The sequence below is a fragment of the Crotalus tigris genome, unplaced genomic scaffold (genome assembly GCF_016545835.1).
Source record: "Crotalus tigris isolate CLP2741 ecotype Arizona unplaced genomic scaffold, ASM1654583v1 scf7180000017666.27876245, whole genome shotgun sequence".
NCBI classification, from domain to species: domain Eukaryota; kingdom Metazoa; phylum Chordata; class Lepidosauria; order Squamata; family Viperidae; genus Crotalus; species Crotalus tigris.
The window spans coordinates 1,800,999-1,824,839 of record NW_024096551.1 but is presented as its reverse complement, the minus strand read 5'-3'; the positions used below and the strand labels follow the sequence as shown (position 1 = coordinate 1,824,839).

The window sequence follows — 23,841 nt, the reverse complement described above, 5'->3', positions numbered from 1 at the left end:
GAGAGAGAGAAAAAAATATATATATATTTTATTCAAAGGGGTGAAGTATGTGAGAGAGCAGGCTGCCTAGAAAACAGCCAGCACTTGTATTGCTTTTATCCTGGCTCTTTTAACCATATTCCCAGCCAGCATGGCAGCATTGGCTATAAAAGTTGTGCTGAAGAACTGAGGTAGTGATGATGAGGGAAGGTATGTGTCTATGTATGACAGTAAACCTGCCTGAAGCAGGAGAGAAATAAATTTCACTAGTACCACGCACAAGTAGTAGTAGTAGAAATCTCAAATAGTAGTAGTGATAGCAGTGGGGTCAAGTAACAGTAAATAATAATATCTTGTGAATTGTGCATATTTTCTAGGGACTTGTATTGGTTCTTTTGTATTTCCAGCCCTCTTTGAGTTCATTTAATCTGCTGGGCATGTCTTGCCTCCCTAGAGGGCCCAAACAACTGAATTTACTGCCTTAAATCAAGCTTATTGTATTGTCAGGGACAAAACTGTTAAAATGTTCGCCGAAATACCTAGCAATATCTTCTAAGCACAAGTAGTCCTTGACTTGTGATCACAATTGAGCCCAAAATTTCTGCTGCTAAGCAAGAACTGTTAAATAAGTTTTGTCCCATTTTAGGATCTTTCTTGCTAGTTAAGTGAATCAGTGTAGCTATTAAATTAGAAATACAGTTGTTAAACGACTCTGGTTTGCCCATTGACTAGTTAGGTTGTAAAATGTGATCACAAAACCATGGGACACTGCAACCATAAATATGAACCGGTTGCCAAGCTTCCAAATTTTGATCACACGATCATGGGGATGCTGTAACAGTCATAAGCATGACAAGTCACTTTCAGTGCTCTTGTAACTTTGATCACTAACGAATGATTGTAAGTTGAGGACCACCTGTATGCTTTTGGTGTTTGCCATGCTATAGGTACCTTATGGAAGCTGAGAGGATTTTTTACCACCTTATACTGCCAGATTGCTCACTCAAACCTAATTGTTTCTTCTTTGGATGCACATATTTTATTACTAAAGGCAATCACTTTGCTGATTAGATTTCTAGATTGGCTATTCAGCAATTGTTTCGTTCAGCCTTTACATCTGTTTCAAGTTCCCCCGGTATTGGTTATGAAAAGTTTCTTTCAGTTGCTGGGACTGCTACTTGCACTGTCTTTTGGAGCTTCTTGGGAGAGTTTCTTCTTGATGGTTCCTAATGTACAACCAATTGCTACATATGCTTTTCTTAGTCTTCTGGATCAACAACTCTTGTATACGTGAAAGAACATTCTGGTACCCAAGCTATTGAAGACTGGCTTGCTCCTGGAGCTTTTTGTGGAAACCTCCAAGGCCAAGGACTTCCAAAGGGATGGAGATATCTCCCTGCCACCTCAGTTAATCCATGGGCAAGGGCAATGAAATAACTTCCAGTTCCTATCCTTATAGAAACAAGCATAAGCACTTTGGAGGGCAGTAGGAGTGACCAGAAACATCCATTCCAGGTGGAAGTATTTATGCTGCTTATAAATTCCACTGCAAGACGATTGATCAAGTCCAGGAGGGTTCATTCTAGATTTTAATGCTTCTATGAAGCCACTGTCCTTGTGAAACAGAATCAGATGGTCAAATTGTTACCTGGAATTGCAGGCCTCATTATTAGCATTTTAATAAAGATGATATTAGCATTTAGCATGGCATGAAGTTCAGGAAATCATATTTTCTTTTTTAGCCAAAACCATTTATTTCTTTTATATGCAAATATTAACTTTTTTGGAGACTAAACAAATAAGGAGCATAGTCTGAAGTCCTTATGTATTGCAAGTATTAAAAAAACAAGCCCGATGGGAAAGCAGAAGATGCAACAAATTTTAATTGTGTCTAACCTATGTTTACTTAATGTGTTATTGTTTGATCAGTTGCTTTTTGCACATCACATATACAGAACGTTATGTAGCATTTGGTTATTTCTGTACCCTGTATAAAGACCTGACCTTCCTAAATAAATGCTTTTTGCTTTGCCTGAATTACTTGGTAATTTGTATTTTCGGGTGGACAATAAAGCTCCTTTGCATAGGTAAAAGTTTTTTTTTTCAGGGATCATGTTTCTTACCAGCTTCAAGCTAAACGTGGGTGCTATGTTTCATGGCAACAGAATTAACTCATGTTTCTAGCTAATATTCTGAAAAAGAAAAGCAATGTTTCAGAAAAATATAAACTTTAGGGAGTTTTCATTAGAATTGTATTTTAACAATATGCAAAAAACTATAACTATTTTGAACTACTGTTCATAATAAACTTTTTTTACTGTACAAAGAAATTGGTAAATGTTCTGCATTTGTATGCAGTATATCAGGGGTGTCCAACTGCCGACCCCGGGCCAGATGCATCATGCGGAAGCCGTGCCCACCCCACTGCCGGCAATGGTGAAACAGTCCCGATATGTTGTGTGACATCATGTGACATCGCGAGTTTGACATGTCTGCAGTATATGATTTAAACATTTAAAATGGCCCTAAATAACAAATATGTATTTTTCTTTATTCAGCATTTTCACTTATGGCTTTCTAATAATAAAATGATTAAAAAAGGAAGTAGACTGCTTAGAAAACATACTGAAACATATTGAACAACAAATCCTTTTTCCAAATCTGTATTTTCATTTCATTTTGTGGCAGTTTCTTGAAACAAAACAAATTCTTCCGAATTTAATCATCTGGCTCATATCTATGAAAGTAAAATAGAGACATGCTTAGATGTAAATTTTCACACTACACATTTTGATTTCACATTACAATAGTGAAATTAATCCATTATTTGTATAAATAGCATTTGTTGGAAGAGTCACATTCCCCTAGAAAAAACAGGTCCACAACCTGGGAGCATATTTATCTATTTAATTGATTGACAGGATTTGGATGGCTTACTATTTTATATAGTAGGTTTTTGGCAACAATGCATAAAAACAAATTAAAATTGATTTTTTAAAAAATTATCATGATTTAGTAAAACCAAATATCATTAATAGAAAAAAACACAGAACGTATAAAAAATTCAAGTGGAGGACTTCCGCTTCCGGATCGTGGCAGCTGTTTTCTCTCCGCCGGTAGACCCTTATGTGGGTCTTAAATCGTCCTGGAGGGGTGACTACTGTCGAGGAGGCTTTTGCTCGGCTGTGGTGGAGCGGCGGCGGAGCTGCAGCTCCCCCTGCAGTCCAAGCTAACTCCATAGAGCCAACAGAGAAGAAGATCGGCTAATAAAATGGCCGATCACTTAGCTGCACCAGCCAAAGTCAGAAAATCATTTAAGCATAAAGAACCACCATGGTGAATCCAGGTGAGACCTTTCCTCCCTCTCTCTGTACTGACTATTTGCCTATAAAAAGTTTTTGATAACTTCCCTGTCTTAAGAGAGCAGCATCTGTCTACTTGGGAAATAAAGTTTTAAAAGAACTAAAATAGTTAAAGTTTTATTGACTACTTGATTTTTCTCTTTGGATACCTAGGGGACCTGAAAAAAATAAAAAAGAAACGCTATATTTTTTACTTTATCTATTATACCGGAGATACTTGCTTTTGCTTTTTTTGTTTCCCAAAAGAGATAAATTTTTACCTATTTGGAAGAAAGGGTTTACAGTCCACTGAGGACATCTTGTGGAGAAAAGTGCCATTACAACTGTATTTTCTTTTGCTATTTGAAGATGAATTTGACCTTCAAATTATAACAAAAGGGAAAAAATAAAAGATTTGCAACAGCTGTAGTGAATGTGCTTATTAGAATTTTGGAGGTGGATATTTGTTGACCTTTTTGAAATATAGCCTCCACTAAAAGATCAAAGACTATTCTTGATCAAAGACTATTTCACCATTGAAATGGAAGAATCTTATCCACAGCTTGACTATGAACTTATATTGGAAAAGATTTTGGAAACTACAAACTATATGAAAACTCATATCAAATCTTGGAGAAAAATCAAAGATATACTAGAGAACCACAAATTGACTTTCAACCATCGGTTCAAACTATAGACCAAAGAATAACGGAGGAAGAACAGAGTAACCCTAGAGAGGTTCCTACTCAACAAGATATACAACTGAATGAGATAGAGGAACTGCACTTACAATTTAATTATGAACTTACAGTAGAAACTACTGAGCAAATTAATTCTACACAATCCTATTTACGACCTATGGAGAACATTGATGATCAAAGAATAACATTAACTGAGCTATTTGATCTCCCAAAAATAACAGAGCTTGACATTCAGGTACCGGTTATTGAAAATTGTGATAATGTGGACAATCAACTAATAACTACAATAAGGAATAAAACTGACTATACTATTCAGATGACATTGGAAGAAAGAGAAGAGAACTTGAACTATTTTGATGTTTTGAGAAATAGCTTTACTCAAATGTTGAGGTTTGATGATGCAGAGGCTTTATTATGGAAACCAGTTTGGCATAGAAAGAAAGCTAGAATTAGGTTTAAAAATGTGGCTTAAAATTTCACTGAATGGGTTAAAAAGATTGTTGACACTTGGATTGTTTTAATAACAAATGAAATAGGTGATTTTGTAAAAGGATATTTTCTGTAACAATATTTGGTATTAGAGATGACAAGTAGTTGGACGGGTAAATTTTACTTAATTGATTGATAGAATATACATTTAAAATAGATAGAAATGTAGTTTTTTGGACTGATATCTTTATTTTAACCAAGACAACTATTTCGTAATAGAGGGAGAAGAGGAGGTATTTGTGATAAGAGAAGTAATAGTATTAATAAATGATGTATTAGTTTAAGCAATAGGCTATATCTTAAAAAACATAAGGATGTTGCTTTTTGGGATAATATATTTATCTTAGATAGAATCACCATGATAGGGAAAAGAGAAATGAGGGATGCCCAAAGTGTTAATATGTCTATATAGCTCAGTGGTTCTCAACCTTTTTAATGCCGCGACCCCCAACCGGTCGTAAGTCAAGGACTACTCATCCGGTCGTAAGTCAAGGACTACTCAACTGGTGCAGCACCGTTTGCAGAATGGGACTTTTGTTGGGCTCAGCAGGGCAGAGACAGCCTGGACAATTCCTATTGGCTTTTGAAAGCCAATAGAATTAGACTCTATTCAAGAGAGTCTATTCTACTGGCTTTCAAAAGCCAATAGAATAAAAGGGAGTAGCACAGCTAAGGAAAAGGGGGGAAAAATGGTGGACTGCGTTGTTTGGCGACCCCCGTGAAATGGTTGTTCGACCCCAAATGGGGTCCCGACCCACAGGTTGAGAACCACTGATATAGCTTAACTGGAATATGGTAATTTTCAAAATAGTAAAGCTTAAAAACAGCACTTGGATTCTTATAATTGAAATGTGATTGATGACTGATTGGATTGATTGAGCTTTTTTTACAAATGTATAATTTTAATTGGTAAAATAATATATGGGAAATAGAGAGGGAACTTTTAAGGAATTAATCCATGTGATATAGGTATAATTTTGTTCTTAGATAATTGATAGCCCAATCACCACGTTGTTTCTCAAGCACCTTTATGTAAAAATGAAAAAAACAATAAAATTTCTTTATAAAAAAAATTCAAGTGGAGGACAACCACTTACTTTGAAAGCTTCTTTCGTAGCTCTTTTATCTGCTCATTCTTTTTTGAGAGAATCTCCTTCATATTGCGATAGGCAGCAGTTTGTTGGAACTTCTTTTCTAATTCCTATGAATTTTGAATTATTAAAATATTATTTTAAATATACTATATTTGCATTATACTAGCATTAAATTATCCAAAATGCCAGTATCTACAAATACATGAAAAATAAGTATATTTGTACATCAAAACAGTTTAGTTTAGCAAAGTATTTCATGTAAAAAGACTAATCAAAGTCATAAAGTATTGAATTATTTAAAATTATAATATGCTGAAGCTAATTTTTATGATTAAAATCAACATGGGATTAAAATAATTTCTTTCCAGATAATAAAAATTAAAGTTGAAAAAAAGGCCACAAATGTAATTGGTGAAACAAACCTTTTCAGCCAGAGCTAACTGGTCTTGAACCTTAAGTAAGTCATGTTTTGTTGACACCAGATTCTCTTCCAAGGATTTTTGGCTTGCAGTACTGTCTTGCAATGTTTTCTCAAACTGACACTTCAAATTAGCCATAGTATTTTCTAGTTCACTAACATCCTGAGTCATGTTAAACTGAAAAAAGGATATATGATTATTGAGAAAATAAATATCTAGCCACATATTCATTTTACAATAATGTGTTTTGTGGGTATAAAATATCTATTTGCATCCACATATACATGTATACCTACATGCCCCTTTAAAAAAACTGAAGTTCCTAGATATATAAATACATGCAATATATTCATTTGTTAGAATATTGACCAATACAGATAGTCCTCAGAATGGATGCTTTATGGCCTGTAAAACATTTGCAGCCATAGTCAAAGGTTGTACCAACCCACCCACTAGGGTTATTTGACTGCCTTTTGGGTGCTTGGCAACCTGTTTGCATTTATGACTAAGGTCTTCTCAGGTTGCCAAGTGCCCTGCAATAATGTAATCATCATCTGCAATCTTCTCTGCCACCTTCCCTGGAAAGTCAGTGGGGAAGCTGGCAGGGAAGGTGGCAAGCAGAGAAGATATTACATTTGAGGTCCATTCCCCTGGCAAGCCAAGGGATTTCCTATGCTCTCCATGTAGAAATTCTGCACATTGAAGGAGCAGACCTCAAATCTGGCAAAAATGCAACAAATGCCAGCATTCTGAGCCTTCTAGAATGGTGGCATTTACTACTGTTTTCCCTCTTCTCTGGAAGGTTCAGAAAGATTCCAGAAGGGAAAATGCCAGCAAACAATTCCAGAGGGGAAATCTCGTGGCACACTGGAGAAATGGCCCCAAATCTGGCAAAAACATTAGTGAATGTCAATATTTGTACAATTGTTCTCCTAAGTAGGTCGGAGAGAAAGTTTAGGCTCAAGGTGTGATGGAAGGCCTGGGTCCTCCCTGCCCATGCCTAGGAGGCTTAGGTGCTCTCCCTGGCAGTCCACTTAACAATCCACACAGCTGCTTAATGACCACAACTGAGGGAGCTAGGACTGATGTCATTGGGTGAAGCAGTCAAGTGGCATCTTGCTTACTGATTGCTTCGCTCAATGACTGAGATTCCTGGTCAAATGTGGTCATAAGCAGAGGACTACTTATATTCTTACATAGAATTTCATACAAATAAACCCAATCCACAGATACTCTAGAAAGCCTATAGTCATAAAATTCAATGGAATCAATGGGATAATATTTGTTAACATTTATAAAATTTTAATGAGCTTTAAAAGAAAAGGGGAAAACACATGAAACAAATTCACAAACAGTATTAGGCAAATTTACTTTTTAAAATAAAGTAACATGGAACTTATGGATGATTCATAAAATGAAATTTTATTTATTGTTATTAATATTTCTAAAATGATAGACTTATATACAATATATAAAGTTTTATTAGTTTCAAATTTGCATTTGATTCTATTGCTACACAAAACTTGCAGGTAGATCTTTAGGAACTACCCAACTGACAAGCTGGGTAACTAAATGGCATTAATGAGGCATACACAGCAATCTGAAGGTTCTCCTACGAAAAGAAGCAAGATTGTCATGGAGTCTTTAAATTATTCATTGTCAAAGCATTGACCAAACTTTTTAGGGACCTTAGGCAAAGATATAACATTCAATACCACTTTATTAATGTGAGGAAAATTCAAATTTCAGAGATCTGCAACAAGATATATATATTTAATGCTAAAACTGGACAACCATTTGCTCAGGATTGCATGAAAATTCCTTCATTGAACAGGGGGTTGGACTAAAAAACCTCCAAATACTCCTCCAACTCTAGGATTCTATATTTAGTGTTATAACGAATTTCAGGAACTGAAGAAAGTTTGTGGCTTTCCATTTTCAAGCAATGGTGTTCTTTTAAGTGTTGCTGATATTTCCATACAGTAAAATTATTTGGATTTCATGGTGGATTTATCCTTCTTTTATATAAATGTTTTATTGATTTTCTAATTTTACATTTAAGTATTCAAAAAGCAATGTGACGGCTGGGCCAATCAATAATACAATAACATAAAAATATCTTCAATAGAAATCTCAAGCTACTATATCAAATTTTTCCTCTCTTTTCCCCTCAGTATTCACGGTCTCCTGTCTAAGCTAACATAATTCTTATTAAATCAATTAAATAAAAATGACGTTCTTATATTTATCAATGATGTTTGGCTTATACATATTCTTATTATTTTAACATTCAGTTTTTATAGACAATCAATGTCCTAATTAGTTTCCTCCAATTTTTAATTTCTCATTAATGTTTAACTTTAACATTTAGTATTTATAATTTCCAAGTTTTACATAATCAAAATTCTCATTATCACAACTCATCACAAAATCTAACATTCAGAATACACTTCTTATCTATTTGGATATATTCTATTTCTCACCATCTTACATCAACTAATTGATAATACAGTATAATATTCTTATTTTCTATTAATTTCCAAACATCTTAAATTTAGTAAGCAAATTTTCTCTTATTTCAACAACAAATACTTCCTCTCTTTTTCTCTTAATGTCTATTTATCTCATATTGGAGCTAGTAGTTTTTATTATATCAGCTAAGTGAAAACATGTTTATTACATTTAAAAATATATTTTTAGCTTATACACACACACACACACACACACACACACACACATATCTTAATTAGCTTTTACATTCAATCTTTATAAACAAATCAATATTCAAATTTAATTTTAATATTTATACTTCCAAATTTTCTTCAGCCTTATTCTAGCTTTCTTTCTTTGCCAACTCGCCTTCCATATCAGTGCTTTTAAATCATCATATAGATCCCCTGTATTATTATGTATATTGTTTGAAATAAGAAAGGCCATCCAATCACCATTTTTTTAAAGGGGCTAATAAATTGTCTCTCTATTTTTCTCTCTTGGCGTAGTTGTCCTGAAATGTTTATCTTCCCTTTGATCTATTCTTCTTCTTGATTCTCAGGTTTCTTCTGGTTTATATAGAAAGTCTTTTCCATTTTCAAAGTTGTCAATCCCTTTTCTGAGTTTTCCATTAACTATATTTGTTGATCAGTTGAATCTTCTATCATAGTATTTAATTGCTCCATTTCTTCTGATATATTCTGTATAGTTAATTCTTTGGTTGTAATCAAAGTTTGGGGTTTGAATATATAGGCTGACATCTTGTTCTTTTTTGTAGCCTCTTATTTCATCAGTGGCTTTAAGAAGTTTCATGAATTGCTTTCAGCATAAATAAAATCTGTTCCTGATCTTCATTCTCTTAATGGTCTGAATCAAAACCTTTACAATCAGAAAGTGAAAATAATTTTATCACTGAGTGTAGAACACAGCTGAGTTTCTCATAGCTGATTGCCAAGTTTACGAAAGTCTTATCTGTCGCCTGGGCTTCAAGCCAAGTCTCTTCCAGACAATAACAGATTGCAATATCAGGTTTAGTCACAAGATGTCGCCCATACCGTTTAGGATTTTTTCTAAATCCAAGGTTTTTATAGTCCTTTTTCCAATTTTACTTCTTTTTTGTAAACAAAAACCCAAATCTTCAATAAGGATAGGAAATCTTTTAGTCCTCAAATTTTAGAAAGATAAATCTCCATTAAAACCAGGTTATTGTTTCAATGTTTTAAACTCCCCTGGATAGTCAGTCACCGCTATTTTTAGAGGGTAGGATAAAGTTTCCCTTCCCTTTCTCCACAGGGGGGCAGCTTATACAGGTGGAAAAAAATAATTCAGATTAAAGAGAAGTTCAGATCTTACCCAGTCTCATCCACTCTGCTTTATAGGTGCCTGGTAGTAAGTTTGACTTCTACTGTCTGCAGCCTAGTGATGAGCCATATTGCTATGGCCAATCTTTCGTCTGCCAGTTTGAATTTATTTCAATTCTACTGATTCCTCCTATATTGGAAACTATTTTTAGCTTATTTGAATCATGTTGATTTTTCCTCAACTGACATCACAAAAGAGCTTCAATACAAGGAGCTGAATATTGTACAAAGTTTGGCAATTGTCAGAATATAATGGTATTTAATGAAATGTTATTAAAGCCTACAATGTCTTTGCTTTTTTATTGTGTTGCACATATTTTATGAATTTATTTATATTCTGTTAGTTCTTTGAACAATTGAATATACTTTCCTGAATCTGTTTAATTAAAAACTATTTTTAAACATAAATTTTTCTTTTGAAAAAAAGAGCCAGCAGGGGCAAAATAAAAAAAAGATTCAACAAGTCTAGAGGAAATTAGCGGGACTGTGGAGAAACTGGTGTTTGTTTATCAGAAATCAAAAGCCTATTCACAATGAAGAGTTAAATTAACAACAAAAAGCTGACTTGAATTAATATTTGATTCATTTGTTTAATTGGGTTATCTTTATCTAGTTTTAGGATATGTGTAATCAAATTTTAGAGAATATTTATGCAGAAAAACTGAAAATTCAAAAGGGTTCACAAACCTTTATGCATCATTGTATCTTTGAGAGACATATATTTAAAAAGGCTGTGTTAATTTGCTAAATACAAGGATTCAGATCAAAAATTGTGGTGGAAAAAAATGGAATAGCTGTGTATATTAGGAATATTATGGAACCTAAAAAATTAGGATGAAGCAAGGAAATTGTTATTACTATGGTTTAAAATTGGACTATACTGCAGAACATTATATTAATTAATTAAGTTCACTGTAAGATTTTGAAACACAGCTAAAATAATTTTCATGGAATAATCTTATCAAAACAGTTGTAGTTATTGGATATGGTCTAAAAATATTTTTTACCTTTTGGTCCCCCTGAGCAATCTGTAAATTCTGTAAAGCCTTTTCTAAGTTTGATTTTTCATCCAGTGCATTTGTAGCCTGCAATAGATTTGAAAATTCAGATCAAATCTTATTTTAAAAAGATGTATCTTTCTACTATAGAAATAGTTTACCATTTTCTTCTTCTGATTATATTAATCTCTCTACCCATCTATGGTAAAGCCTCAATCTAACAGATTATTTTGGATAAAGAAAGTTAAATATGAATATATATGATTAATTGAGAACTGCATCATTCTGTCTTTTGCATATTACACAAAATTGTGTCATTTCTCTAGCAATCTACATCATTTGTGAAATTAAGTCATTATACAAGTTAAATTGATTCAAAGTAACATAATATAATCTAATTTAACATAAATTTAAGTATCTTTAGATACAACAGATTTTTCTGGAATATCTAGATGGAAATGTCCACTGCACCTCAGATCTACTAAATGAATGTCTGTTAAATAAAAGTAATACTTGATTTATCAAAGGATTTTACCTGCAGCTCTATTGTCTTTAATCGAGTTTTCAATTTTTCATTTTCTTCATGAAGTCTTGCTATTTCCTGCAGGCAAAATATCAAACAAACTGTAGAAATATTTAAAGATATTTTATAGGATCATTTATCACAGCCTGAAAAAGATAATGCTTGTGTATACTGCACCAGTACATAGAGATTATCTGTTTAATTCCGACATAGTAGCTTTTTAATTATTATTTAAATTACATTTTTTTATCACTGTTGCCTAAATGACAAATTTGTTAAGAGAGTTTTGCTCCATTTTACAACTTTTCTTGCCACATTTGTTAAGTGAAACACTGCAGTTGTTAAATTAGTAAAATGGCTGTTAAGTGAATCAGGTTTCCCCACTGACTTTGCTTGAAAGAAAGTTGCAAAAGTGATCACATGACCCTGGACACTGCAACCGTCATAAATGTGAGTCAATTGTAAAGCATTTGAATATAAATCATGTGACTATGGGGATGCTGCCATGGTCATAAATTGGAAAATATTCATAAGACACTTTTTAATGCCATTTTAACTTCCAACAGTCACTAAGGAAACTGTTGTAAGTTGAGGGCTACCTGTATTTCCAAATTATTTGTGGATTTTTCTTTTTTTCAAATATGCTAAAATACAGAGAATTTGTTTTTACAATTAATCAGTCATTAGCAGTTTAAAGTTATTACTAGAGATTACTTAAACTTCTATAGCTTGAATAATAATAAATATATTTGGTTCAATTGATAACTAATTACAATGAGTGAAGTGAAACAATTATTATATGAATGAAGTGTCACCTTGTTTAGTAATTCTGATGCTCCCTCATGCAATGGAGTAAGTTTAGTTTTAACCAACTCTGGATTCAGCTAAAAAGGAAAAAATACAAATCAAGTGTCTCTAACACAATATAAATCTATTCAGAAGTTGGATCTCCTGAGTCAAACTAATTTTAAGGTATATTCATAAAATTAATATTTAGTAATTATTGTTCATCCCCTTATTGTGATTGGAAATCATTTCTGGTTAGCATTTGCAATCAGACAAGATCTCACACATAAATTGTATTTATCAAAAAGAGATATAAATTAAAATAATACCAAAGATAAAAAACAGAAATCAAATTCTGTTTTGCAATTAAAAACAGATTAGAAAGATTGCTTGCTTTACATCTTCCAAGTGAGTTTTCTCTGATTCTACAGAATTTTAAACAAATTCTGAATGTATCCTTGGATTTGAACTGGTAAGCAAAAAACTACCCTATGACATCCTTTGGTAATATTTGAAGGATTCTTGAAATGGGCAATCTCTTGGCCATGAAAGATATATTTTGTTGATTTCACCTCCCAAAGTAACAAAGGTAAATTGTAATGCCATAGGTAGTTTACTACAGAAATAATAGGTTGGCCTCAGAAAACAATTTATTTAATTTGGTAAATTAGACCTATCAAGCTGGTAAAACTGCTAAAATCTCCCCTTTAATATTGGCTCCAGCATTTTCCAATCCTATTGCCAACAGTGGCCTCAAAGAGACTCTATATGACCTATGAAAGTAACTTTCTGTATTATTTTTCCATAAGTTATAATTATGTCGAATTCGGCTACTTCCTCCTGCTGTCTGGTCACACATATCCAGACTTGAACACAGTAAGCACCCAAAATACTTTGTATTGATTTGTGCTACCTGTGCTACATTTACTGATAAGGAAAGGAGACATTTATTTAGTATTAAGTCTGTCAAGGGACATTAACTAACCAATGCAGAAGACATTGAGGAAGGTATATGTTATTGTACAGAAATTAACAGAACAAAATAAAAAGTTGTATTAACCAGAGAGCCAGATACTAAACTAATCAAGGCAGTAAAAAAAACTGCTCAGGACAAAAAATTAGATTACGGTCTTATACTAAATTTTTATAAAATCCTCAGGACCCATACATGTACCCATTACAACATAAACCCAGAGATATTTTTTAGTTTGACCACTCTTTTAGAAATAGTCATACCTTCTTATTTGGAGATGTAAATTCTGATTTTTCAAACTCAGCAACTTGTTCTAATAAATCCCTTGAAAAAAGCAATAAACGTTTTAGTTAAATCTATTGAACATTAAATTACATTCAGTAGATGGCAGAATCTGTCAGTTAACCTTGGTTGATCTCAGATGCTAAGTAGATGTAAGAGAAGGACAGGCAGAGTCAGAGAGAGGGATAAAAATGGGGATCAGCCTAGATATGTATGTCTAACCCCCTCAACCCCACATTACTGCCATTGACCCTTATCTGACTCTAGACCAGGGGTTCCCAACGGAGGTGCAAGATGATATTCCAGAAGGTGTGAAAACTTGGGTTTTCAAAATTATAGCATATGTGCATAATTCATTGCTATTATTTTGAACTTTTGTAAAGGATGCGAGAATATATCAGAAGCGTTCTAGAAGTGCGGAATACAGAAAAAGTTGGGAGCCGCTGTTCTAGACAAATACTGACTGTAAGATGAGAAGATTTCTATACATAAGCTTTCAGTAATAAAGCAGTTAAATTGACCCTTCAGGTATGACCTGTTCTTTTGTGCCGGATACTAGATTTTGGATGAGGGTGCATCTGAGAACTCCAGGGTTGTTAGCTAGATTTGAGAGTAAAAAAGTAGCCTAGAAAAAGCAGTGGCAAACAACCTTAGCAATAGTGCCAATGTAAATGCAAACACATGGTTACTAGGATTTGAGCTTATCTTGAGGGTGTCTTTGTAATATAAACAGGAAACAATCAGACATCTCAAATGAAAACATTATTTTTGAGAGTAAGAAAATTAAAAACAAAACTTTTGAGAGAATAAGCTTTATTGAGTAATCTAGATCCACTTCTAAATAAACAGTGTTGGGACTCTGCTATCAATTATTATATCAATGTACTGGATTGACATTATGAAGAAAGAATATGTACAGGTAATCCCTGAGTTATGACAGTTCACTTAGTGACCATTCAAAGTTACATGATAACCCAAAGTATTTATAACATAATCCCAAAATTATGAATGTTGCAGCACTACGGCAGTTATTCACCCTTACCAATGACCACAGAGGCACTGCAACATTCACCCTGGCTATTACCTCGCCTGCTCCCCACAATTGCTTCTCCCCTCCCAACCTGTCACGCTGGGTCATTTACCTTGTGAAGATCTGTCTCCTCTCTGCCAGTTTCTTTGATGATTTTGCTTCCAACATCTGATTGGTCTGCAAAAGCTTTTTGGATGCCAAGAGTGAAATGTTCTGGGCGCTGTGATCTCACAGGACTTCAGGCACCCAGAAGCTTCCAATCTCCGTGCAAAACATTTGCAAGCCGATGGGACACTTTGAGGCAACGAAATTGTGCTGCCTCAAAAGTGTCGTGTTGGCTTGCAAACATTTTGTGCCAAGAGTGAAATGCCTGAAATCCCTAGAGATCACAGTGCCCAGAACATCTCTCGCCACAAAACGTTTGCAAGCTGGTGAGACACTTTGAAGCAGCACGATTTTGCACCTCAAAGTGTCCCATTAGCTCGCAAACATTTTGCACAGAGACTGGAAGCTTCTGGGCACCATGATCTCATGGTCTGAAGTCCCATGAGATCATGGCGCCCAGAATATTTCACTCTTGGCATGTGAAAAGCATTTGCAAGCTGATCGGATGCTGGAAGCAAAATCATCAAAGAGACCACAACAGAGAGGAGACAGGTCTTCGTAAGAGGAGATAGATCTTGGCAGGGTGAGGAGAGAAGCAATTGCACGAGATATCATGCAATTGGAAGCCTTGGGTGATTTTAAGCAGGTGGCATGTTCCATCACTACTCCCCCCCCCATGGCTTTCCCCACCTTGATATACCTCATGTGCACTTAACAACCTGCGCATTCAATTAGCAAATGCGTGGGCGATAGGATGGAGTTTTCACATTTGATGTGATTCACTCCAACGAATCCTCGGGTTACAAATGTAATTGGCAGGCTCCATTACATTCATACTCAAGGACTACCTGTATTAATAACAGTATTTAAAATCTATGAAGTTATCTTTAAAGTTCTCACCTATTTTCCAGTTCTGAAATGTCAGTCTGCAATTTAAGACACCATTTCTCTGCCTGGGAAAAAATTTGTCGTAAAAGTAATACATTGGTGTAAGTTGTATTAATAAGTTCTGATTCCACCTCACTATGCACTACAGTTTGTAAACCATCCAGGATATCTGTCACTTCATCAACAGTGAATGTATCTTCCACCAGCCTAAAGAAGAGAATCCAGAAATAGGTTGATTTTAAAAACTATGCTAACTATTCCAAAAACATTTTTTGAAAAGCATAGTTCATGTGGACATTCCATTTCACTAAATATAGGCAACATATAATATGTCATCAATGCAAGTCAGATTTATTCAGAATTTATTCAGCAGAACTAGCAAAAAACCAGCACAAATTCATAGTCTCAGAGGCTATTACTCATTTCATCAATAAATAGCAGTGATGAAACCTATACTCCATTAAAAATATAATTTCTAAATTTGTGAGTAATTTACTTATTTATTTTATATCACTCTATATACAAATAGTCTTTGACTTTCAACCACAATTGGGACTAGAATCTCAATCATTGAGGGCAGCATTGTTAAGCAAGATGTCCACGTTACTGCCCATATGACTGCTTTCCTCAATGACTGTAATCCTAGTACTCGTGGTTGTAGTCATTAAGCAACTGCCACAGGTTGTTAAGTGGATAGAATCTCAGTTAAGGACCCTGGGGTACCTTAGGGTAGTGAGAAAAACCCTAGAACACTCCGCTCGAGCTGAAAATCTTCTCTGCCAAATCCAAGCAGGATTTTCAGAATGTTAGTGTAACATTTTGCAATAGTCAGAAGTGCTTTATGCGCTGTAATTATGAAGCCATCATAATTCCAAACCATCATTAAATAAATGGTGGTAAGTCAAAGACTCTGTTCTTGCTCATCTTTCAACTGTGACTTTTTCCATTGGAACTGCATTTAAATAAAATTACGGTTGATGTATGGAAGAGAATTGCTTTTGCATGAATGTGAGTGATACCACCATCACATTTTAACTTGCTATATTTTCTCATACTTCATTAGGGAATTTCTGAAGATAGCTATTCAAACAGTGATGTGTTATGATGGACAATAGAAACCAGTAAAGTAGTGCTAAGTGCACAAAATATATAAAGGGCAAAATTCTAGCAATGGTTAGAAAATTAAAGAATGTTAAATATTCCATTTTAAAATGGTACTTTTGAAACAAGCTGCATTTGAAACAAATAATTGCAAATTATAATTAATTAATAAGAGGTACAATTTTGTCTTTCATATTTAAATTCTGTAATAGGCATGAGATTATATTTTTATAACACTTTTTCAGGCAAATACACATACACTTAATAAAATAACAAGCTGGAAACATTTTTACATAAGGAAAGGGAAGAAACTACAAGAAGAGAGAAGGGACAGTTAATAATGATGGCTATATATAAATATGCCAGAATTTGGCCTCTTTATTAAAAAGAGAGGTGTGGAGAGTCAATTCTAAGTACTGATTTTAATCAATATTGAAGTAATTATATAAGAGACTAATAACAAATGCAATATAGAAAGAGACTATGCACATCCTGACTGCAGTCTTTTGGATTCAATGGCAAAAATGAGATTTTGATTCATATAGCATTCATTAAAGCAACAGTGCCTTTTCCCAGTCCTGTATTGTGTGAGAATAGTGCTTTAAAAATTGTAGAAATGGGACCGAGCACTGTCAACCCCCCCTCTAAACAATGGTTATGACTCTATGATTGAAGTCTTACACCTTTTATGTGTGTGTTACATAACCACAGCTGCCATCTTGAATATTGGACATCCTATGCACACATTCCTGGTTGCAGACTAATATGTGCATGCTTGATTGTGCTCCAAAGTACCTTTTTACCTTTGAATTCAAAGTGTTGCAGACTTTAATACATATCAGCCAAATATTTATTTTGTAAAGCAGTCCACATGTTATCTGTCATAAATGTTCAAAATAAAATTAAAAAGATTTAAACTGAACATGAGGATTAAAGAATATTGCTAAAATTGGCCTCTGAGGTAATTTTTCCCATTCTCATATTACCTGCTTTCCTTAAGGTCTTGAAAACAAGAATCTACTGTCTTAAGGCGCAGACCACGTTTAGAGCGTGCAAATCGCATGTAGTTGATCACTTCATTCTGATGGTGATCATTTAGACCCAACTCTGCCTGCATATAGAATATAAAATACTGATATAAAGATGAATAACATGGATTTTCTATAATATTTAAAGAACTTATTTACTTAATTTAAAGGGTACTTATGCTTCCCCATATCTAAATGGCACATGATTTATAGATAATTTTCTGAAAATATATACACTCAGAATTATTGAGCCCTAATATATATTGTACAACAATTTTAAGTCACTGTGCATATCATATAATTACATTGTCCAGATTTAAAAATCAATCTTGGTAGCCATAATGATAATAAATAATACTATAAAAACTGAATAAATATATACAATCTTCATACAGTCTTAGAAAAGAACAGAATATGCAAAAGGAGGAAAAATGAGAATGAGAATATCAATTAGAAATTCACCATCGTCATTCTCAGATTCATTCATTCACCAACAATCCCAAATTCACTCAAGGCAAGAGAGGCCCCTATTGAAAGTTGCACAGGTTTACCACCATTATTTCTGTGATCTGTCCAGCATAAATCAATACTAAGAATGGTCCTGCAAGAGATTTGATAGCGAACTAGCAAAAAAAAAAAAAAAAGGGGGGGGGGTAGGGTTGTGATCAAATGCTTCAAGACAAAAATCCAATATCAGAGAGATGTGTATAATGCGAATTCGGCGTAAGTAAAAGCTTCCATATCAATGTTGTATATAGACAACGTGAGCTTTCTTGTTTCTTTTTGCTACTATCTAATGATACGGATTTTTGCAGTCAAGAATTGGTAGCCCTAATCTTTGGCAATAGTCACAGGAGTCTTAAGGTTACACATCTTAATTTCTAATGTAAAGATCTAAGCTGATAATTTGGAATTCAGTAAGAGAGCGATCGGGCCTCTTTCAGTTGGAGGAGGGAAGCGCCACATTTTGCGCGAATAATCCTAAATTCCATTTCTCCCAGTAAGTGAAGCAAAAGTACGACCGAATATTAACGGGCGGGTGAAAAGCAGCAGAAGCATCGGTTGCTCACCATGACGAACCGCCGGTGGCCCACAACGAAGAAGACGCGAAGATTTACCGGACTATGGTTGCCATGGTGAAGAAACGAAAACCTCGCGAGCGTCTTCCTTAAAATATCATTGGCTGATCGAGTGTTCGTATTGACGGAAACGAAGTTCTTTAGTGATCGCGTGGTCGAAAAGGCGGGTTAACGGCTTTTTGGAAGGGGGGGGGGTCCGTACGATAGCTCAGGGATTTCAAAGTCGAAAACGCTGGCCCTGTCTTCTTGTTGTTGTTTATGTTATTTCCCTCCCTTTGGGACCCAATGTGCGGGGGATAAAATAGCATGGTCTTGTGGAAAAATAAAGCCTTAAAAAAATAAAGGGCTTTTACGAAATTCCATGGGTGAAAGAGAGATCTTTATTTTTGCGCAAAAAGGTTCAGAAGTGATTTAACAATCAGCAAATTTATGAACAAGGGGGAGGGTCTAAACTAAAGCTTTATAGGTTTCTTTTTCTCAGGAACACAGGAAGCATAGATGGAATCTTACATTGTATATGGAATCTACTTTGTGTAACATTCAGATAGTTTCTCACACGTTAGCTCCATTTCTCATGGGAATACAATGAAGGCAGTTTTTACTTTTATACAATGTTTCTAAATATGCATTAGGTCATCCACATACTGTTAATACAGCTTTTGGCTAACACAGCTTTCTTTCAGAGATTATGCAGACACATGATTTTTGCTTTTAGTGATTTTTCATTATTATTATTTTACTTTATTCTATGTTATTCTAAAGTGGTACCTGGAAAAATATTAATGGTCTGACAAAGAATATGGGTAAAAAGCAGATGGCCCACCAAAGATTGTGTGTGTAAGGGAGGTTTGTTTTGCTTACAAGACAACTCTTAAATTTAGGATGGCCAGACATCCTGTTCCCAGCTCTGCACATGATATATTACTAACTGCTTGTCACATGGTGTATCTAAATTGCTTAACACTTGATATATTGCTGATTGCTAAAAACATTCCAATGTAAACGAGGAGCTATCGATTATAGATCTGTCTAGTAGTTTTTCTATGTTAGAATAAGGACCTATAGAATGTAATGTGACCTGAAAATAACCCCCGCCAGAAAGGGTTATAAAAATGGTCATCAATGTACAATCTGGGTTCAGATTCCTTCAGCCAGGATGGCTCTCTGAACCTGCGCAATAAACTTCCCTTTCCTGAAAGAGCTGATTCAAGTTTTTTTTTAATTCTATAACATTTTCTGGTGCATTGGCCGGGAAAAGCTTGAGTGAGGCGATATTTCGCTGAGGACGGCTGGACCCTTCGGACCTGCTGGTAAGCCATCTCTGAACAATTCTCCAGGCGCCATGGGGGTGTGTTTCCTCCAGGAGACAGCTGTGGCTTCTCAGCAGAGCCGACAGTACTGAAGGCCAGTCCAAGAACCCTTTGGGAAAGGAAAGGAAGTCTGAACCAACTCCTGGCCAGGATGGGTGTAGCTACAAGGCAGGCGAGTATGTGTTTAAAGTAATGGTACCTATCTCACTTGAAGATAGAAGAGGGGGCCTGATCACTCCCCTGGACTCGGGACGGCGATCCTAATGAAGTCCGTGTTAGGTTGTGTGGGTGGTTAAGCCAGAGCATTCCCTACTAGTTACCGCCGGCGCTGTAGGTCATTGGCAGTGTGTTAGGATGGGGGGCCGTAGTATGGATGTGGGGTGGCCCCCAGAGGGGACTTTTAAGAAAACTATCCTAACCAATTTTAGTATATAGATCAGTTGGGGGGATGCAGTAGCAGGACGAGCTGATGAGTTATTGCAATGTCAAGCTGAAATGGTTCATTTGTGTGTGGCTAGACCCAAAGGAAAAAAAGCTTCAAGTACAAACTAAAAGAGTGAAAGATGTGAAGATTTCAGAAACTAAGGTGTCAGATGCTAAGAAGGAGATAAGGATGGAGGTAGAGGAGTTGATTCTCAGACCTCCTCCCTACGTTCCACCTTTCTCCCCCTTCCCCCCCCCAGTGCCGGCTGTGGCAGAGCCAGCAGCCGCTCTGACGGAGGAAGGGCTGATTGCCCCTGCTGTGTCCGAAGAAAGGCAGCCAGCTGTGAGACAAACAGAAAGGGGGAGGCTGTCAGCCCCCAAGGAGGAAGGGGATTTGGAAGGTCTCTCCGTAAATGTGAGGGGAGAAGCAAGTAAAGAGGAGCAATTGTTGAATATTTTGTTGACTCCCGAGGAAAGGGAGAAGTGGAAGGCTGCTGTTAGGCAGTGTTTGAAGGATAGGTTGCTGGCTGTGCGGGATATACAGCCAGAGATGGAAGCCAGGGCACCAGAAAAGGACCCTGAATGGAATACACAAAATCCAGCACACATGACTTTGTTAAAGGAATATCAGAATTTAGTAGTAGAGGCTCTTTGCAAGGCTGGAAAGCCTTCAGTGAATGTGTTAAAGCCGTCTTTTGTGATGCAGGAGGCAGATGAAAGTCCGGAAAGTTTTTTGCAAAGGCTGATTGAGGCTTATGGGCTTTATACACAGGTTGATCCAAGGAGTGCAGACAATGTGCGAATGTTGAATGAGAGGTTCATAGCACAGAGTTATGAAGATATAAGAAAGAAGTTGCAGAGGTTAGTTAGAAGGAGCATTAGGAAAGAACACTACAGAATTGTTGGAGGTGGCCAGGAAGGTGTTTGTTAATAGGGATAAGGTGGAAAAACAGGAAAGAGATGCTAGAATGCATAAGAAAATTGAGTTGTTGGCGGTGGCGTTGCAAGGAGGGATCATGCTGGGACCCAACCAGTGTGCTAATTGCAAGGAGGGAGGTCATTAGCAAAAAGAATGTCCAAGAAGGCAGATGCGAGGTAGAGGTTGGAGAGGAAGAGAAGGCAGAGGATGTGGAGGTGTTGGCAGTGGGCCCCCCATGCACTCCCCCTTCATGGGTAGAGGGCAGAGAGGGGCTCCAAGGAATGTGAGAGATGGTCCAGGGAGTGTAAGAGATGGTCTGAGGAATGGGACATTGGAATAGAGACAGGGAGATTGAGGGAATTGGATTGGCAGGGACTAACTGGTCAGATTGACGAGGACCTGGCTTGAAGGAAGCCCCCCCTGAGCCATTGGTTACTTTAAATATAGGGGGCAAACAGACAACGTTTTTGGTGGATACTGGAGCAGGAAGATCAGTTGTGGATTTGAAAGCAGAGTCTTTGTGTGTGAAGTAAATATGACTGTTACTAACCTCAAGAGAAAAGAAGATACAAAAATAAATAAATAAATAAATAACCTCACTCTGTTTGTCTGGCCAACAAACAAAGTGAAGAAAGATGTGTTTGTTTTTTTATTTATTTTTTCTCCCTCTTAAGAACAGCCCAAAGTTACCTGCTCAGGCAGGAAATCCTATACCATTTTCTTGCCTATTCTGCTCTCTCCCTTTTGCAAATGTTAGTGTGTTAATGCCTTTTCAAACTCTATCTGCAGACACAACCCCCTTTCCCCCCCTGCTTTTTTTTCTGGCTGTGTTGCTTTGAGAGGGAGAGAGATAGAGAGAGATAGAGAGAGAGGAGAAAGGGGAGGGGTTGATTAACTTTTTCTGGGTTGATCTTTTTAACTTTTTCTGGGTTGATCTTTTTAACTTTTTCTGGGTTGATCTTTTTAACTTTTTCCCTGCTTAGAATTCAGGTTTGAGAAAGGTTGGGTGGCTGTGAAAATTTAATGCCCAGTTTTGCAGTTTTTTTTCTATTCAAAAGAGGAGTCAGTAATTGTTGGACAATTTTTTTGGGAAATTTTTGAGTTTAAATTGTTTAATATCAACCAAAAGAGTTTGCTTAGATTTGTAAATGTTCTCCCTATTTAATGGAAATTTAATGGAAATCTGTTTCCATCTGAATGGAATTTGATTAAATTGGGATTTGACTAACTTTATATTAAAAGCAATACTAGAGTTTAGAAAAAAAAAACTTTCAGTAACTCAGAATATCTTATTAAACTTGTTTATTTTTTGTGTGAAGTTAGAACGAAGTTGAGAAAAATTTTGGGATTATAAATAGCTATGCTGTTTTGAGTAAAGATTTGTATGCAAAACTGTTGGAAAAAGAGCTTGTGTTAATAAATGCAAACAAGGTTTGGTGAGCTCTCCTTTGTTGGTTCTTTGCTAGGTAATTTATTTATAAACAAGGACAAAGGTTGGAGGAGGTTTTGGCCCAGAAATGTGTGCGTGGGGAGGGGGGAAAGGCAGCCAGTGGCATTTTTATCTAAAATTGACATTTGGGGACATCTTGGTGGTTAGCATTTCTTATCAAGTGTGGACAATTTTAATCAGGAAGCCTAAAGGAGGTATACACTTGTTCGTAGCAAAGTGGTTTTCAGTTGTGGATTTGAAAGATGCTTTTTTCACGATTCCTATTCACAAGGCTAGCCAGCCGTTGTTTGCTTTTGAATGGGAGGGAGAACAAAAGAATGCCTTTAGGGAAGTGAAACGAGCTCTCACATCAGCTCCAGCTTTAGCCTTGCCTAACTTAGAGAAGCCTTTCAATTTGTATGTTGATACCAGGAAGAATGTTGCCTTGGGGGTGTTAACTCAACAATTAGGACAGTGGCAACGCCCGGTGGCTTACTTATCTAAGCAATTAGATGGGGTTGCCCAAGGCTGGCCACATTGTCTGAAGGTTCTTGCTGCTATCTATAGCAGTCCTTTTACAGGACTGTAATAAATTGACCTTTTCATGTTCCATAAGTGTCCACCCCCCTCATGCAGTTCATTCTATCTTGGATAATAAAGGGCATTTGTGGATCAGCAGTCAAAGGCTTTTTAAGTATCAGGCGATGATGATTGAAAATCCTCAAGTGAAATTAGTGGTGTCTAACCGGCTAAACCCTGCCACCCTATTGCCCACAGAAGTGGATTCAGAACACAACTGCTTGCAAGTTTTGGAAACTGTATATTCAAGCGTCCGGATTTATCTGATATTCCTCTTCAGGATGCTGCCCTAAATTGGTATACAGACGGCTCGAGTTACATGCAGGATGGGAGGAGGGTTTCTGGATATGCGATTGTGAATGATGAGGAAGTGGTGGAAAGTAGTCCGCTAGGAGCAAACTGCAGTGCTCAAGTGGCAGAATGGTGGGCATTAATTAGAGCATTGGAAAGAGCTGAAGGGGAAACTTTAAATGTCTGGACAGATAGTAAATATGCTTTTCTAACTCTGCATGCT

General features: G+C 36.0%; 1 protein-coding gene across 1 annotated transcript; it reads right to left on the bottom strand.

The window, feature by feature from the left end:
- Positions 1-1,708: 1,708 nt before the first annotated feature.
- Positions 1,709-18,813, bottom strand: LZTFL1 (leucine zipper transcription factor like 1). Its single transcript, XM_039336145.1, has 10 exons — positions 18,659-18,813; positions 17,547-17,671; positions 15,472-15,666; positions 13,418-13,478; positions 12,211-12,279; positions 11,408-11,473; positions 10,882-10,959; positions 6,027-6,200; positions 5,608-5,711; positions 1,709-2,716 (listed from the first exon to the last, which is right to left on the bottom strand). Exons 1-10 carry the CDS (start codon positions 18,659-18,661, stop codon positions 2,698-2,700), a joined length of 894 nt encoding a protein of 297 aa, XP_039192079.1. The 5' UTR covers positions 18,662-18,813; the 3' UTR covers positions 1,709-2,697.
- Positions 18,814-23,841: the final 5,028 nt, after the last annotated feature.

What these genes read in the sequence shown, in the direction of transcription:
- LZTFL1 (XM_039336145.1), bottom strand. An exon ending in ATTTCAGAACTGGAAAATAG is followed by an intron (nt 13,479 to 15,471) that starts GTGAGAACTTTA and finishes GCTTTTTTCAAG; the next exon opens with GGATTTATTAGAACAAGTTG. An exon ending in CATCAGAATTACTAAACAAG is followed by an intron (nt 11,474 to 12,210) that starts GTGACACTTCAT and finishes TTTTGCCTGCAG; the next exon opens with GAAATAGCAAGACTTCATGA.